This window comes from Manihot esculenta, chromosome 1 (genome assembly GCF_001659605.2).
Source record: "Manihot esculenta cultivar AM560-2 chromosome 1, M.esculenta_v8, whole genome shotgun sequence".
Taxonomy (NCBI): domain Eukaryota; kingdom Viridiplantae; phylum Streptophyta; class Magnoliopsida; order Malpighiales; family Euphorbiaceae; genus Manihot; species Manihot esculenta.
Window position 1 is genome coordinate 25,923,806 of NC_035161.2, and position 14,763 is coordinate 25,938,568.

A 14,763-nucleotide genomic window follows, 5' to 3' on the forward strand; every position below is an offset into this window, starting at 1 on the left:
TTTAGCAAAATTAATAATTTAATTTCTATTTTTTGATAACAAATAATTTAATTTTTAATTTTTAATTTTCTTAATAAACTAGCTTTGCTGTTAAATTTAGCGTTAGGTAAATTAGTGAGTCGTAAATAAAAAAAGTCAGCCCAAAATTAAAGAGAGCATATTGTTATAAATATTAAAATAATAAAAATTTAATTATTATAAATTAATAAAATTAAAGTAATTAAATTATTATAAAAAGTAAAATTTAAAAGATTAAATTATAAAATTGTTATAGTATAACCATAACTTTTAAAAAAAGACTATTTTATTAATAAAATAAAATTTTAAGGGCTGAATAGTTTATTATTAAAATAGCAGGAACTAAATTATATATTTTAATTAAAAATTATCCAATTATTAACATTATTGTAATTTTAAAATTTCTGATCTGAATTAAATTATAATTTTTTTTATCATAAAGGAAAACTGTTTTAAAATTGTTGTTGAATAAAATTATCGAAAAAATAAGTTTAATTAAATTTTTATATTTTTATTTAAAATAAATAATTATTTTTTTAATTAATTAAGTTAGTGTATTTTTTTAAAGATCAAATAAGTCTTGAGTTAATATAATATTTTTTTAATAATAAAATTATTTTTTAATTTGAAATATTAAAAAATTAGTATTTTAATTAACATAAAAATTAAAAATACATAAAATAGTCAATAATTTTTTTAAACTACAAAATGAAATATTATAATTAAAAAATAATATTATATTAGAATAGGACTTATTTGATTATTGAAAAAAAAAATATACGTAATTGATTTAAAAAATCAAATTAAATTAATTTTTTTTCATAAATAAAAATAAAATAGTTTAATTCGATTTATAAATATATATTAATTTGAACTAAAATTAGTTATGAAGCTAAACAAACTAGCCATTTCAACCAGAAATAGGACCAAAATCCACACTAGACCATGTCTAAACAAGTAGCCTAACGAATTGAAAACCATTTAGACCAAAATTATATAAAATCAAACTTTAAAAGTTATTATTATTATTTTTTTATGTTTAATACCATTTAAATTATATGGGCAAATTATTTTTTTTTATCCGATAATGCATAATTTTAAATGCAATAAAATTTTATAACTGAAACTAATTTTAGAGGATTAACTACAATCCAATTAAGACGGTAAAACATTTCTTAAATAAAGTTTGACAATTATATCATCGGCTCTATTGCCATTCTAATGTTTAAGTTTAAAAGAAAGATTATCTAGCTAAGCGTGACAATTATATCATTAGCTATATTGCCATTCTAATGTATAAATTTAAAAGAAAGATTATCTAGCTAAGAGTACAAAAATCAAATAACTATAACAATAGCTGTAATGTCAGAAAGTGGTAAAAAAATCAAATTAGTTAATGTTACAAATAAGATATCTGAATCAATGATATAAATAATTGATCGAGAATGTCGAATTCAATCTAATCGAAGAGTTTCAAGGACGATACGAACTTCTGCAGTTAATAAATAATAACTCCAAATACTTTTAACTATTCTGTCTATTAAACTATTATTACTATTACGAATTATCTAAATCGTATAAAATATATATATAGATTACATGAGGAGTGAAAAGCTCAAACTCGAAAAATTTCAAATCCAAGTGAGATACTTTTAATCACTGCCCAACAAGTCCACTAAAAAAATGTGGTGTTAATTAAAGTGAAAGGATGAATTGAAATTTTAAGCCAAAAATTAGATGGATTAGGTCTAGGCTAACGTCTGGCAAAAAGCCTCGTTTATTTCTGACACTTTTGTCAGAGCAATGTTTTGTTCGTTTCTCTTACCATTTGCATCAAAATAGAAAAATTGCAGCTGAAGCAAGCCCAATCATCATATGAACCCCATGTTATAGAAATAAAAAATAAAAAATAAAAAATAACAAATAAAGATTTTAATGATTAATTAATTTTTATTTATAATAATAATTAATTTTTTATTTATAAAAATAAATATTTTAATGATTAATTAATTTTTATTAATATTTAATGATTAAATTAAGTAATAAATTTTATTAAATTTTTTAAAATTAAAAAGTTAATTAATGAAGTTTTTTATAAAATAAGGATTAAATAGTAATTTTTGCATTAAAAAAAAAGATCGCGGCCCCAAAGACTGGTACAGTATGTGATGAGGACATGTAGTGTAGGGGTTGAGTACTTTGGTATATGGTAGGCCACCACACTGTCACAATAACACTCTTTCAGTCAAAATACTTGCAACACGTACACTAACAACACTCCCTAATCCTGACTCCTAAACAATAACAAACAAAAGCAAAGGTCTTTACTTGGAACCTTTAATTCAAAAGCTCACATTTGCATATTTTCAATTCATTTTACTCCTCTCTCTCCTAGTCCTTGTCTTTTCTACTCCTCCTGCAATTTTCTTCTCATACCCTAGATTGCTTAGAAATCTAGGGTTTTTCTTTTCTTTTCTTTTCTTTTCTTTTTGAGGTGTTACAGCATGGTTTAGCTTATTGGTTTGTAGCTGTCCTTTTTTGATTCTCCTTCACATTTCTTCTCAAAACAATCTCTCCTATTGGATGTTGAAGGTGAAGCTGCTTCCTGTTTAACATCATTTTCTTTCTTTATTTTAGTGGGTTTAGGTTGAATTTCTAGTTGGGTTGTTTTGATCCTGTTTTCAAGCACAAAAACCCCTGTAAAACCCTTTTTCTGAAATTTCCCTGTGTTCATATTTTGTTGAAGGTTTAGGGCTAATCCTTTGAATGAAGGATATGAAATTTTTCTTGTTTTTATATATTTCCTCTATTTAGAGAAAAACCCTTGCAAAACCCCTTTCATGAACTTCCTTTTTTTTTTTTTTTCTATTTAATTTTTGTAACCTATGATTCAGTTTTAGAGGTTAGGCTTAAAGGGCTCTAAAGACACTAGCTTTAGCCAAGCCAGGACGAGAGGAAGTAAGAAAGGGGTGAAGTTTTGCTGTTGTGATCTTGCACTGTAGCTCTTAGTAAATGCATGGATGGAAGAGAAGCCATGGCATTAGCTAGTGGGTCAGCACCATATTTCATTCATAGAGGAGGTGGGATTGTTGGGTCTGGGTCTGGATCTCAAATTGGTCCAATACATGTCCCACCTGGGTTCAGACCCTTGTCAAACCCCAATCTAGCAGCTCAATCAAATGCCAGGCCAGGTTCATCTGGCCCAGCATTTTCAATGGAGCCATCAAATGCAAATTTTGCTCATGGCATTAACATCGCTGTTCCCTCTGGGGTGCCAGTGGGTGAACCAGTCAAGAAGAAGCGAGGGAGGCCCCGAAAATATGCTCCAGATGGGCAAGTTTCTCTTGGATTGTCTCCCATGCCAGTAAAGTCTAAGCCTCCTTCAGGGCCGGATCCACTGACCCCTAGACGGGGCAGAGGGCGTCCACCTGGGAGTGGGAGGAAGCAGCAATTGGCTCTTCTTGGTAAGCATTCTATTTGGAATTTAATGAGTTCAACTTTGTACCGTGTTTGATAAGAACTTGGTGAAATGTATTTGCTGGTTATGAGCCACTTTAGACATTTGTATTTGAAATTGGTCATGTCCAATTATGTGATGTGTTGTATTCAAGAAGTCACTAAATGTGCTATTGACATTGAAATTTTTTATTTTCAGTTTATTGCTACTGTTTTTATAAGCTATTGGGAGCATTTACTTAACCTTGCATCCATTAATTCTTTTTTCAACACCTGATGTTATTTCATAGTCATACCAAGTACCTCTTGGTTTAGTGATGGATTCATGTGTTACTGTAAAATTAGAACACAAAATTTGGGAAAAAAACTTAATTTGAAATGACTATATCAAATCTAAAATTGAGTGGAATCTCTGTTTTTAATCATTTAGCGTGGAGATACTGTAAGGGAGAACAAGGGACTTCTTTCATGCAATTCTGCTGACATGCCTTTTATCTTGAAGCAGCTTTAGTTATGTCTAATTGTTGACAAATTTGATTTGACCTTCTCCCTCGTTAAATTGTACTAGGTCTGTGGGAATTTTTTTTTTCCAGATCTCTTAAATGCTTTGTGTTTAACTGATTTTTGTAGGTGACTGGATGAATGCTTCTGCTGGAGTAGCCTTTTCACCACATGTTATATGCATTGGATCAGGAGAGGTATTTTATATCCTGTATGATTTCATGTTTGTTGTACTTTGACTATGTTGATGAGACTTTTTGAGGTCAAGTTAGTGGTCATTTGTAACCATGTCCGATTGTCCATTCAAAATGACTATTAGAGGTAGCAATGGTTTTCCTGTTACTTGGATAATGCGGCTAAAAATAGTTAAGTACATAGATGTTTCAATAGGAAACTGCATCTCTAAAGTAGACAGTAGGGCACATGTTTACTTGCAAACGCGTAAATATACTTCTGCACAAATGCATTTGGATCATTTTCCAAGAGGATGTTGATTTGTAATTTTTCCCATGGCAGGATATTGTTGCAAAATTACTGTCATTTGCCCAACAGAGGCCTCGGGCAGTTTGCATCTTGTCTGGGACGGGTACTGTTTCTTCAGTAACCTTGCGCCAGCCGGCATCTTCGGGTCCTACTGTCACATTTGAGGTTAAACAAGTCTTAATATCTTTTCTTTTTTATTATTATTATTTTTTTTAAATTTTTGTATGAAGATAATGCATTTCAATTAGTTATCCTCCTGTTTTTATTTTGAAATTGAGATATAGTTCACTCTTTTTTTGCCTAGTGATAAGTCATGGAAAACCTTGCATGTCCAAAATTGTAAATTACTTGATTTTTCTACTTATTTTGATTTCATATTCTTGTGCACTATTGTAGTTGAGCATATTTACTGATCTAGCTTTGTAATATTGTTGAGTAGTTCTTTAGTTGTTAAAGCACCAGTGTGCCGTGTGCTTGAGCTATATCTAATAAATGTAACACTTGTAATATTGCATTGTGGTGCGTTGAGAACCATTATGTGAATGGAATCATTTAAAGGAAGTTTCTGAGCTGAACTAACGTAAAATTGATGCATGGAACGAAAAGGATGCAAGGTACTGAAATGAATGTGTGGTTCAGGTGGAACCCTCTATTAGAACAAGTTTAGATGGATCAGATGTGGGTACTGTAAAATGATTCTAATGTTGATGTCTGTCATATGGAACATCAATTGTACCAACCACAAAATTGAAGATATCAATGTTGATGCAAATACTATGGCAATTTAGTGTGCTACACACTTGCTTCACATCAAATGTCATTGCATTCACATACGTTAATGTTGGAGAGAAACATGCATAATAGATCTGTATGTTTGTAACCAATGTATTTCCAATATTGAGGGTACTTTGTTGGATTTATGCCTAAATATTGTGTAATGTGGTGCAACTTGGGACAATAAATAGGATTTTGTATCACCAGTGATGTCCTTATCTCTGACTGTAGATAGATGTGTAGGCTTCATAGCAGAGTTGAGAGTCTGATCACTAATGCTGGATTTTTATAGAATTTTAGCTGGATTTTTGGCATGTTAATTGAGTGGAATTTTTTCTGATTGAGCTTTGTAGGCTAAGATCTGACTTATTTAGTTATATATAAATTTTGGCGAAATTTGTGAAAAATAAAGTAATAGTGACGTTATTGAAACAAAATCAAAGATCAACTGAATTTTAGTGAGACTTTAAATGATCACAAGTTTAGTCCATTTATTTGTGCTGAAAATAGCGATTGAAGTTGGTATCATCTTCTGATGATGGTTCGCTCGGATTATCTGTAATTTTGTGATAAATTTGTGGTTTAATTTGTTTGGGTGAGTTTCACGAATGCATAGTGAACTTAAGTGGTTTGAAGGGGAATGATGAATTCCGAAGGTGTTCATTGGCTTTTTGAAGAGACAGCAAGTGGGATGATGTGTCTGCAACTCAAGATGGATGATCTGAACTGGAGTTGGTTAAATATATTTCTTTTTCCTGGTTTGTCTTGGTAATAAAGCTGCAGGTTAATTTTTTCTTTGCTAGCATATCAGAAAAAACTGCATGACTAAGGAAATGCACCTTGCCTTGGGAAACAGTGAGGCACTAGTTGCTATTAATTGGTTCAATTCAGTTGGAGATTAGTTGTTATTTTAAAACTGGGCTTGGTATTGGGAATCTAAGGAACATATCTTACTTGAGTCTTTAACCATGAAACTGTAGTGATCAAATTTCAGCTTATACTGATTCTTGCCTTCTTTCTTTTGAAGTTTTTGGTCTTTTGTACTTTGCCTGTTATATTTCATGGAAGGCTGCTCTTGTGGGACTCACCATAGTGTATCTCTTAAGCAATTCTTTCTGCGATTTTGCCCCTTGATTCTCATAATAACTTTACCACACATAGGCTTGTATATCCAGACTTGCGTTCTTTGCATCATTTTTAATTTATTAATCTATAGAAACTGGGACAATCAAAAGGAAACTTATTTGGTATATTTCAAATGTGTAGGGCCGTTTTGAGATACTTTGCTTGTCTGGTTCATTCTTGGTTGCTGAAGATGGTGGCCCTCGCAATCGAACTGGTGGTATTAGTGCTTCTCTTTCTAGTCCCGATGGTCATGTCATTGGTGGTGCAATTGCAAGGCTCATTGCAGCAGGGCCGGTTCAGGTACAATTTTTATTTTTGTTTTTTTGCACTTTCAATAAAGTTCACAGGTGGTTTATAGCTGCGTAAATATTCTTTTCACAAAGCGAAGGAAATACAGCATACATTGACCTCCCCGGAACTCGTCAATGTGGGTTTTCTTTGTGCTAGGAGTCATCCTTTTTTTTTTTTAAATAACTTGTCCATTTATCCACATTAGTTTTTAATGTTTATTGAAAAGTGAAAACCATGAGCATGTTCATTTTGTTTGAAATGATTCATTTCGCAAGAAAATGATTTAGATGAATTCTTATGAAATTATGTGTTCTTCCGATCTCACGCATATATTTATTAATCTTTGCATGGGTGAAGCAAATAAATTGATCTTGCTTGCTGCAGGTGGTGGTGTGTAGTTTTGTGCATGGAGGTTCTAAGAACAAGGATAAACAGGTAGGCCGCCTCAAACTTAATAAAGACTCCACCTCCCCGCCTGGTGATAAATCAGCTACCCCAAAATCTGCTATCCCCATTAATCAACCCCAAAATTTCACTCCTTCTCCAATGAACATATGGCCGGTTTCGCGATCAGTTGACCTGAGAAACCCGCACACTGATATTGACTTGACGCGAGGATGATAGCTGCAACAGACACATGGGAAAAAACTTTGTACATATGTGGTGTTGTTGTACATGTATATGTATTGAATCTGGTGATAATTTTCAACAATTTGGGTTCCACCTTGGTCTCCCTGGTAATCGGCCATGTCCAATGTGTTTGTGCTAACGTAGTTTGTAACCAGAATTCATCATTTTATGATTGCAAACTTACAATTGAAACTTGTTGAATTTTTTTATTTTTTTTTTATGATCTCCTGTGCCAAAGATGGCCAGTTAAATCTTTGGACGTGGTTTATAGATCAACGCAATCATACTTCTAGTATGCCGTAGAAGCTTGAATCTTCCTAGGAGTCATCTTCATATATGACAAAGTATGGCCTACTGAACCAAGTGATGTTCGGCGGCGGCCGAACCAACTGGCGTCTAGTTTTGAAAGTTTTGTTTGCATGTTGGCGTAGGAGGGTGTCGTTTCTCAAAAATCTTATGGGCCTACGTGTTAGTGAATCTTTGTGGGAAGCGGGAAGCATATCATTGTTCATTAATGCCAAGAACAGGAGTTCCATCAAATGCAAGAACAAGAAGCATCTCAAAATATAATAACAAGAATTGAAATAGTGGAGTTTTTTTATTCTTCTCGGAGGATACTGGCTGTTGTTTCATTGATATATCAAAGCCCTATCGGGGCAAAAACAAAAGTAGATTGAGACATCAAATTAGAGGAGAGATTCGTCTCGTAAGGTTTGTACAGCTAGCTTGTGAGTTACTTCATTATGCTGCCTTGTGAGTTACTTCATTATGCTGCCTCTTAACAAATGTAAAAAATAAATCTTGAATTTGAAAAGTCAAGGCCTTGATGTCTTCAATGATACCTTTGATAGCACTTAGGGGGGTTATCTGAGTGAATTGCTTGCACAATTTGTAGAGCATCACCCTCCACTAAAACTTTATCAAAACCTCTTATAACAGCTAAGAGAGGTGCCTTACGACATGCGAGAGCCTCTACTGTAAGTGGATAAGATATAGGGCTCAACCTTTTGTATAACCAGCCACAAGAATAGTCTCCCTGATCTCTAGCTATTACAGCTGCTGCCCTCTCTTTCCTTTGCTGAGACGAAGCACCATCAAAGTTAATTTTAAGGCCAACTCTGTTGATCTACTGCAGGAGTTTGGTGGACATTTCCTTGTTGGGATTGACTAGCTTTAAATTCTTTCCAATTTTTTAGAGCCAATTCAACAACATCATGAAATGCAAAGCTATGATCTCTAAAAATAAGAGCATTCCTGGACTTCTAAATTTGCGAAAGAAAGAAGACTAATAGGGAAACAAAATCATTATCTTTGTTCATGTTTTAAAAAGAGAAAGATAGACAGGTCCAGCAACCCATCATTGATACTTCAGGAATTAAAGAAGATCCAATTCTAAAAGGAGTGTGTCTGAGAACATTCGAGGAATATGTGTTTCAAGGATTCTCTATTCCTGCGGTAGCGATAGTTTGGAGGTACATAGAAGATTTTTCTATGAATCAGCTCATTAGATGGCAAACGCTCCTTGAGCAAGCTCCATAGGAAGATCTTGATTTTGAAGTTTTCTATTGGCTGTGTATCCTGATTTGACAGTGTAGATTCTATCATTATGCCAAATAAGAGAATTCTCTTGCCGAAACAGACTAAGGGGTATGGATAAAATGTTTTACACTTCCTGATCCTCAAAATTTTGCTTCAATAAATTTAACTTCCATTTAGCAAATTGGTGATCAATTAGTTGTGATACCAAACAATTGAAGGATCATGGCTCTCTTTCAAACTCGGACGCAACGGAAAATATTGAGGTATCCACCTATCCTTTTTACACATGATTCCTTCTCCCTTTCTCACACTCCATCTGAACCCTTCCTGTAAGACTTCTCTACCCCAAATCATACCTAACCATCCCTAATCAGGTCTGCCATCCGTTGTTGCCTAAAGGAACTAAGAGTAAGGTAAATATTTTCCTTCGAAAAATCTAGCAAAAAAAGAGCTCGGATTAGAGATGAGTCTCCAGCCTTGTTTAGCCAAAAGGACTCTGTTGAAGCTTTTTATGTCCCAAAAACCCAGGCCACCTGACAGCTTTGAAAGCATAACTGTTTCCAAAAAAATCCAATGCAACCTTTTTTCTTCTTGCTTTTGTTCCCACCAAAATTAGCTAAAATAGAAGTGATATCTTTACATAAATTTGAGGAAAATCTGAAGCATGTCATGGAGTAGATAAGATTGCCGAAGCTACAGATTTAATGAGGACCTCTTTACCTCCTTTTGAGAGGAGCTGCTCTTTCCAACTAGATGTCTCGCTCAAAATGACATTTTTTATGTATTCAAAATTCTTGGTCTTAGACTGTTTAAACATGGCAGGTGCTCCCAAGAATTTATCATGGCCATTGAGAATGAAAATACCCAAGATTCTTGCAATGCTGGTTCGAATGTCTCGAGGAGTGCTTGCATTGAAAGCTAAGGCTGATTTACTATAATTTATAGTTTTTCCACTAACAGAAGCATAGTCATTCAAATTTTGCTTGATCAAGGTCGCTTCATTCATAAAAGCTCTGGAATAAATCACTAAATTATCGGCAAAGAGCAAGTGGTAGATGGACCATATCTAGAAATTGAGAGACCCTGCATTGGAGAGCTTTCAATTTTGTGAGAGAGGCCTTCTACAGTGTATCTCTTAAGCAATTCTTTTTGCGATTTTGCCCCTTGATTCTCATAATAATTTTCTCTAGTCATAAACAATACTATTTAACTATTTTTATTTTTCTATCTCTTTCTATGAGTTGATAATTATGTAAAAAAATCAATAAATATATTTAATAAAAAATATAACAAAAATTATAAAGCGACATTTTTTAATTTTATATAATTAGAATTATAAAATTAAAATAATCATTTTTTTTAATTTATCAAGGTTCATGTCCATTTAATTTTACTCTTCATAACATACCAATCCCTTCAGAATTAATAACTATTCCTCCCAACAATACTATTTTTAAGAATTTCATATGATTTCTTTCTTGACTTTTACTGTATGCATGAGTCTATTTATTTTAAGATAATTTTTTTAAAATTAAAAATAATTAAAAAACAAATTTAATAAAAAATAAATTGAATATATTTAATTGTTATAAAGTTTTTAATTTAGCAACCTAATCATTGTGTACCAAAAAAACAAAATCTTAAATACAATAAGCCAAAACTATCAATCACTAGAAGATTCTTGTTTTCCACCTTATAACCATTAAATATTAGATAATCTTATACGACATGGCAATCTTCTTGTAGTTTCAGCTCAAGATTTATGTCCTTTTGTAACTTCTCAGTATACAATTTTTTCTATTTAAACCCCAGCTTTGTGCATCCTCTGATCCATAATCCAGTCTTAAAGCAATACAATTTTGCAAAAAATGAAGCAAGCTCCCATTAATTTTGCTACTTATCTCCTGCTCTTGGTTGTTCTTCTTGCCACTTCTAGTGTTCTAGTTGATGGGCATGAGTGTAAGCCAAGCGGCAAGATTAAGGGAACGAAGCCTCCAAAGGGTGGAAGAAACCATGGTGATGATTCTGATTCCTGTGAGGCAGGCAAGCATTACCCCATCTACAAGTGCTCACCTCCCGTAACCAAACATACAAAGGCGACTTTAACTATCAACAGCTTTGAGAAAGGTGGCGACGGCGGAGCACCATCGGAATGTGATGGAAAGTTCCACAGCGACCACAAACCGGTGGTGGCATTATCAACTGGGTGGTTCAATAACATGAAGAGATGTCACAAGTTCATCAAAATACATGGAAATGGAAGGAGCGTGAAGGCTATGGTGGTGGATGAGTGTGACTCAACTATGGGATGTGATAAAGATCATGACTTTCAGCCACCATGTCCAAATAATATTGTTGATGCTTCTAAAGCAGTTTGGAAAGCTTTAGGTGTTAAAGAAAGTGACGATAGATTTGGATTTATGGATGTCACTTGGTCTGATGCTTGATTTAACAGCTTCCATTGCTGTGTTCTTGTCTTTTGGTTCTTACGAGAATGCTTTTGTTTTCTACTGCATTAATAAGATTGCTTATTAGTAAAAGCAGTAGGCATGAATTCTTGTATCAATAAATAACCGTTTGTTGCATTATTTCTAAGTGCAAAGCTAATAATTGAGAACACAGTGAAAATTAATTGTATTATTCTCCCTTTCAATTCAAATTTTTTGAATTTAGATTTAAATAGACATATTAATATTGTTCTAAATTTAGCAATACATTTTTACTTTATCAAAAATAATTTCTCTTTCTTAGATTTAAATACTGATAATATTATTTTAATGAAAATTAATTATTTCTCCATTCCAATCCATGGAGCTTGGTATTCATATAATTTCCCAACATCATTTAAATTTTATTTTCTCTAAATTATTTTAATGGAGTAGTATTCTCTAGCTTGAATCTTGCTAGAGTCGTCTTCATATGATAAAAAATACGAGATTTACAAAAAAAATACGAGTTCAGATGATTGTTGGAATGAAATTTTAAAAAAATGAATATAATAATTATATTATATTCATTAATTTTAAAAAATAAAATTTATAATGAAATTATAAAAAAATATCGTCAAAATAAATTATCAACAGTTTATTATTAATAATTTTACACCGATTATTAAATTGCCAACCATTTTTTTTTAATTTTCTTTTATAATATGATAAATTTTATATAAATTTTATTATAATTGATGGTTAATATTTTAACATTTGTATATATAATAATTATGTTTGGTTTTAAAATTTTAACAATTTCATGATAAAATTTCTTGAATGTAAGTGCCGACAAGCATTGTCAAAGTATGTAATTAATAACTATATATAAAATAATATAATATTTTTATTGAAAATTATATCTAATATAATTTTAATATTAATATTAATATTATTATTATTTAAATGTTAATATTATTATTTATATCGTATTTATTTGTGTAATAATAAACATTTTAACTAAAATTGAAATTATTAAAATAAAAAATAAGGCTGAAATAAAAATCAAAATTATTTAGACCTATATTTCAAATTTCAAGTTTAATTTTTAAAAATTAAATAATCAGAAGTTTGATTTTGATTCCGGTAGAACTACACTAGAATTGAAATCCAGCACCCATGAAAATTGTATAAAATCAATAAATATAATTAAAATATAAAAAATATAAAGTGATTTTATAATTTTATATAGTTATAATTCGAAAAAGTTAAAAAAAATAATACAATGTGCACATAAATGACTATTAATTATTATTATTATTTCTTTGACATATTTATTTAAAAAATATAAATAAATTCTTATAAAATTATATATAATTTAAAAAATAATTCTTATGTTACAAATAAAAAGTAATAAAAATAATTAAATATTATTTTAATAAAAAAATTTTAATTTGATGAAATCAAAATATTTTACACAGTTAAATTTTTAAAATAAAAAAAACATATATATTTATTAATTTTGATATTCGTAAAGATGTACAGGTAATTTTGCTTTGGAAGACATTTATGAGATCCCAATCATCTTGAGCGAATCTTTCTAGGAATGTAATCATGTACGCCAGAAAAAGTATCTTACAAACAATAAGCCAAACTATCAATTCACGACCAGATTCTTGTAATTTTAACCACTAAAATGTATTAACCACAATGCGCCACGTGGTAATCTTCTTGTAATTTCAGCTCAAGATTTTACGTCCTTTTCTGCGTTTCTAATATTTAGCTCTCCATACATTCTTACCCCAAAACTTATGCATCCCCATGAGCAATGTCCACTGTGCAAAAATGAAGCAAGCTCCCACTAGTTTTGCCACTTATCTCCTGCTCTTTGTTGTTCTTCTTGCCACTTCTAGTGTATTGGTTGATGGGCAGAAGTGTAAGCCAAGTGGCAACATTAAAGGAAAGAAACCTCCAAAGGGTAAATACAACCAAGGTGATGATTCTGATTGTTGTGAGGCAGGCAATGCTAACCTCCAGTATCCAAGCATATAAAGGCTACCTTAACTATCAACAGTTTTGAGAAAGGTGGAGATGGTGGAGCACTGTCAAAATGTGATGGAAAGTATCACAGTGACGACATACCGGTGGTGGCATCATCAACAGGGTGGTTCAATAACATGAAAAGGTGTCACAAGTTCATCAAAATACATGGAAATGGAAGGAGTATGAAGGCTATGGTGGTGGATGAGTGTGACTCAACCATGGGATGTGATAAGGATCATGACTACCAGCCACCATGTCCGAATAATATCGTTGATGCCTCTAAAGCAGTTTGGAAAGCGTTAGGTGTTAAAGAAAGTGATGACAGATTTGGATTTATGGATGTCACATGGTCTGATACTTGATTTAACTTATGTTACTATTCTCTTTTCTTATGCTTCTTACAGTGTGAAGCTTGTATTCTGTACTTTTTACACTACCTTATTGGAGGGATGGGTGTCAATAAGACTGTTCAGGAATTACATGTTAGTGCAATGCTTTAAAGCTAATAGCTAAGAAAAATAAATTGGATTCTATATTCTACATTAATAATTCCACTGAATTCAGATTGTAAAGATCAAAATACTTAGTTGAACTGATGATGAACCATGTTAAGGTCTTGCAACAAGCTTGATGCATCATACCTAAGAAAATGTCATTTTCCCAAGATAATTTCCAATCCAAGTGCAAAATTTGCCAGCTATCTAATATTTGTCTTTGTAGCTTCTAGTTATGTCCTTACGAAACATAGAATTGTGTGTACAACAAAAGAATAAAGCAAAAGTTACATAACGACCAAATTTATGTTGTTTGCCCATTTACTATTAGAGCTTGCCTTAGGTTGGTTCCTCTCTCACCTAGGCAGAGAGAGGTTTATGTTCTTTAGGTTCATGCCTTCATCTAGGGCTCCATCCCTCTTAATTTAGTTGCTGGTCGGCTTTCCTGTGTCCCTCTAGGCAGGGGAAGGCTACTCTTCTCCAATCCAGAAGTGAGTTTCTCTCTCCTTTATGGGTTGGGATTGTAAATAGTGTTGGTTTCTTCTTAGTTAGTTGTTGTATCTGTATGGTTGAGGGTCTTCTTTGGAGTTGCTTTTATGTTTTTTTGCTATTTCTGTGATTTTTTTATGTTGCCTCCTATTGCAGGTTTGTTGATCTCTCAAGTGAACGACGGAATGGGTTACTCTGATCCTTCAACGACAACTGTTAAGCTAGAGCTCTGCCATGCTGTGACTGCTTCTCGCCGCTAGTTTTCGAGAGTCAGATCTAGTTATGTTGGTTTGTAGTGATTGCCATAGTTGTAGCTTCCTTCCATGGTTGATTGGGCTCTCACAAGCTCTGGTAGAAATTTCTTCATATTGAATTCTGTATTCTTTCTCCACCTACAGTTGAAAAGATTGTCTCCCTTATGGGACTGCATCAGGCAAGAGCTAAATAAACTCTTCTCTACATAATAATCTATTAATATTACTAGCATCGTTGGA

The 14,763-nt window shown here is 32.2% G+C and overlaps 2 protein-coding genes and 1 pseudogene across 2 annotated transcripts; all 3 read left to right on the forward strand.

The window, feature by feature from the left end:
* The first annotated feature begins 2,336 nt into the window (after nucleotides 1-2,336).
* Nucleotides 2,337-7,486, forward strand: LOC110630827 (AT-hook motif nuclear-localized protein 5). Its single transcript, XM_021778431.2, has 5 exons — nucleotides 2,337-3,482; nucleotides 4,105-4,172; nucleotides 4,492-4,623; nucleotides 6,499-6,657; nucleotides 7,033-7,486. The coding sequence occupies exons 1-5, from the start codon at nucleotides 3,035-3,037 to the stop codon at nucleotides 7,267-7,269; spliced, it is 1,044 nt and encodes a 347-aa protein (XP_021634123.1). The 5' UTR covers nucleotides 2,337-3,034; the 3' UTR covers nucleotides 7,270-7,486.
* Nucleotides 7,487-10,634: 3,148 nt separating this feature from the next.
* LOC110616016 (kiwellin-1) lies at nucleotides 10,635-11,497 on the forward strand. The gene has a single exon (XM_021758316.2). It carries the CDS (start codon nucleotides 10,686-10,688, stop codon nucleotides 11,262-11,264), a length of 579 nt encoding a protein of 192 aa, XP_021614008.1. The 5' UTR covers nucleotides 10,635-10,685; the 3' UTR covers nucleotides 11,265-11,497.
* Nucleotides 11,498-13,088: 1,591 nt separating this feature from the next.
* LOC110599740 lies at nucleotides 13,089-13,648 on the forward strand (annotated as a pseudogene).
* The last annotated feature ends 1,115 nt before the right edge of the window (nucleotides 13,649-14,763 follow it).

Coding starts and splice junctions, on each gene's coding strand:
- LOC110616016 (XM_021758316.2), top strand. CDS start 10,686: ATGAAGCAAGCTCCCATTAATTTTGCTACTTATCTCCTGCTCTTGGTT.
- LOC110630827 (XM_021778431.2), top strand. CDS start 3,035: ATGGATGGAAGAGAAGCCATGGCATTAGCTAGTGGGTCAGCACCATAT. Junction 3,483..4,104: donor GCAGCAATTGGCTCTTCTTG/GTAAGCATTCTA, acceptor TGATTTTTGTAG/GTGACTGGATGAATGCTTCT. Junction 4,173..4,491: donor TATGCATTGGATCAGGAGAG/GTATTTTATATC, acceptor TTCCCATGGCAG/GATATTGTTGCAAAATTACT.